The sequence below is a fragment of the Marmota monax genome, unplaced genomic scaffold, assembly GCF_021218885.2.
Source record: "Marmota monax isolate L192 unplaced genomic scaffold, Marmota_monax_Labrador192_F-V1.1 WCK01_AAM20220418_F8-fsc00151, whole genome shotgun sequence".
Lineage (NCBI taxonomy): Eukaryota > Metazoa > Chordata > Mammalia > Rodentia > Sciuridae > Marmota > Marmota monax.
In genome coordinates, this window is record NW_026694226.1 from 3805783 (window position 1) to 3807971 (window position 2189).

The following is a 2189-nucleotide window of genomic DNA, read 5'->3' on the forward strand; positions in this document are numbered from 1 at the left end:
GGTCAGTGGTCAGTCACACCCCCACACGGACAGGCTCTCACACCAGGAGAGGGTGGGTAATGCTCTGACACAGTTTAGCCAGAGCGCCTCACACCCAATCTGGGAGGTGCCCAATCACGTGCAAGAATGGCTTCCCACAGTCTACCAAATTGGAAGAAGCCATGTTTGTCATTTTCATGAACAGTGCTCACAATTATTCAGATTTAAATGTAAGTAAGCCTCAGCAAACATCAATAGGCTCTCAGTTCTTTGAGAGAAATACAATCCGTTTTACTGTGTCTTTGAAAGCTGCTTTTACTTGTTTGTTTCGAAGTGTATAGATGAAAGGGTTAAGCAAAGGGGCAACTGAAGTAGTGAGGATGGACACCACCTTGTTAATGGCCACTCCTTCCTTTGCTGAAGGCTTGACATAGATGAAGATGCAGCTGCCATAGGTGATGGAAACCACAATCATGTGGGAGGAGCAGGTGGAAAAGGCCTTTTTCCTTTGTTGGGCAGAAGGAAATTTTAGAATGGTCTTGATGATGTATGTGTAGGAGAGAGTGACACACACCAAGGTAATACTTAGTGTCAGTGTGGCAGAAGTCAAGACTATTTTCTCTAAAAACACTGTGTCTGAGCAGGTTATCTGTAGAAGGGGAGACGCATCACAGCCAAAGTGATCAATCTCATTTGAGTCACAGAATTCCAACTGGAGGCCTAAGCCAATGGGTGGGAGGATGATCAGTAGTCCAGCAAACCAACAGCCGAGGACAAGTATAGCACAGACTCTGTTGCTCATGATGGTTGTGTAGTGCAGGGGCTTACAGATGGCCACATAGCGGTCATAGGACATGGCAGCCAGGAGATAAAATTCTGTTGCTCCAAACAGGACAATAAAAAATACCTGGGTGAAACAAGCATTGTAAGTAACAGTGTTGTCACCAGTTGTCATGGTGTACAGGAATCTGGGAATACAAACAGTGGTGAATGAGACTTCCAGGAAAGAGAAATTTCGGAGGAAAAAATACATGGGAGTTTTAAGATGAGAATCCAAAAGTGTGAGTGTGATAATGGTGAGGTTCCCTGCTACACTCAACTTGTAAGTGAGAAACAAAAATATGAAACTTAGAACTTGTAGTTTTGGATCATCCGTCAATCCCAGCAGGATGAATGTTGTTATTGCTGTATGATTTCTCATCCCTGCCTTGTGCCAAGTCACAAGCGAGTGGACCTGAAGAGAGGTGTCAAAAGAAGCCAGCATTGGAGCCTGACTGGTGACATCCCAGCCAGACAGCTCAGTGCACTTAATATTTCTTTACCTGATAATCAATTGTCGTATTGAACACACTCATAGCATTGACTTCTTACAAGAAAGTTTCTACAGAAAATTTTGAATATAGATCTTATACTTGTACTGCATCAGTAATAATGTCAAATAAAAACCAAACAAAACATAAATCATATGTGCAGAATGCAGTATATTAACAATATTGCCTGCAGGTGATACTCTATGTGTTCTTATTCTGGAAGAACTATGACAATTTTAGACTTCTCTTCTCCCATCTTCACCTTTCTTTGCCTTCCGCTGACATACTGTAATGTTCTATTTTGCAAATCAAGTATGATCTGTTAATTAGGATTTTATGTTGATCATTTAAAGTTGTTGTAATGAATTTTAACAGCAGCACATTCATTTTAGAGTTTTTTTTCTTTTTGTTCAATTGTCTCTGAATAAGTTGAAAAATTTAGAACATAAAGGTGCACCTTAGCTTTTTGGTTCTTATACTTTATGAATGAAAATTATTTCTTTTATGAGTTCATTTTAGTATACACAGTATTACTGAAACATTATATTGGGCTTCATTTTAATATAATTATATAAGCATGTAATGTCATTTTCTCTGATTCAGTCCTCACTACTTCCACTTTCTCTTCTATTTATTTATAATATTTATATTTATGCCTTCTGGATATACACGAAGGTGCGATTGGTTGGGGCATATTCATAGATGTACATAAGAAAGTGTGTCAGATTCATTTCACCCTTATTCCCCCTTCCCTTCCCTCTTTCTTGATCCCTTTCCTCTACTCTACTATCTCTCTTCTATAGTGAAAAGAATTTCTAGCCAGTTTTGAGACTCTTAGGCATTGTGTTTTTTTGAACCTTTGAAGTGGCATAAAGAACCATTTTCTGGAACCTGAGCATG

The 2189-nt window shown here is 39.3% G+C and overlaps 1 protein-coding gene across 1 annotated transcript; it reads right to left on the reverse strand.

Moving 5' to 3' along the window:
• Positions 1-241: 241 nt before the first annotated feature.
• LOC124108273 (olfactory receptor 6C2-like) lies at positions 242-1180 on the reverse strand. Its single transcript, XM_046466710.1, has one exon. The coding sequence runs from the start codon at positions 1178-1180 to the stop codon at positions 242-244; it is 939 nt and encodes a 312-aa protein (XP_046322666.1).
• Positions 1181-2189: the final 1009 nt, after the last annotated feature.

What these genes read in the sequence shown, in the direction of transcription:
- LOC124108273 (XM_046466710.1), bottom strand. Translation starts at nt 1,180, where the DNA reads ATGAGAAATCATACAGCAATAACAACATTCATCCTGCTGGGATTGACG.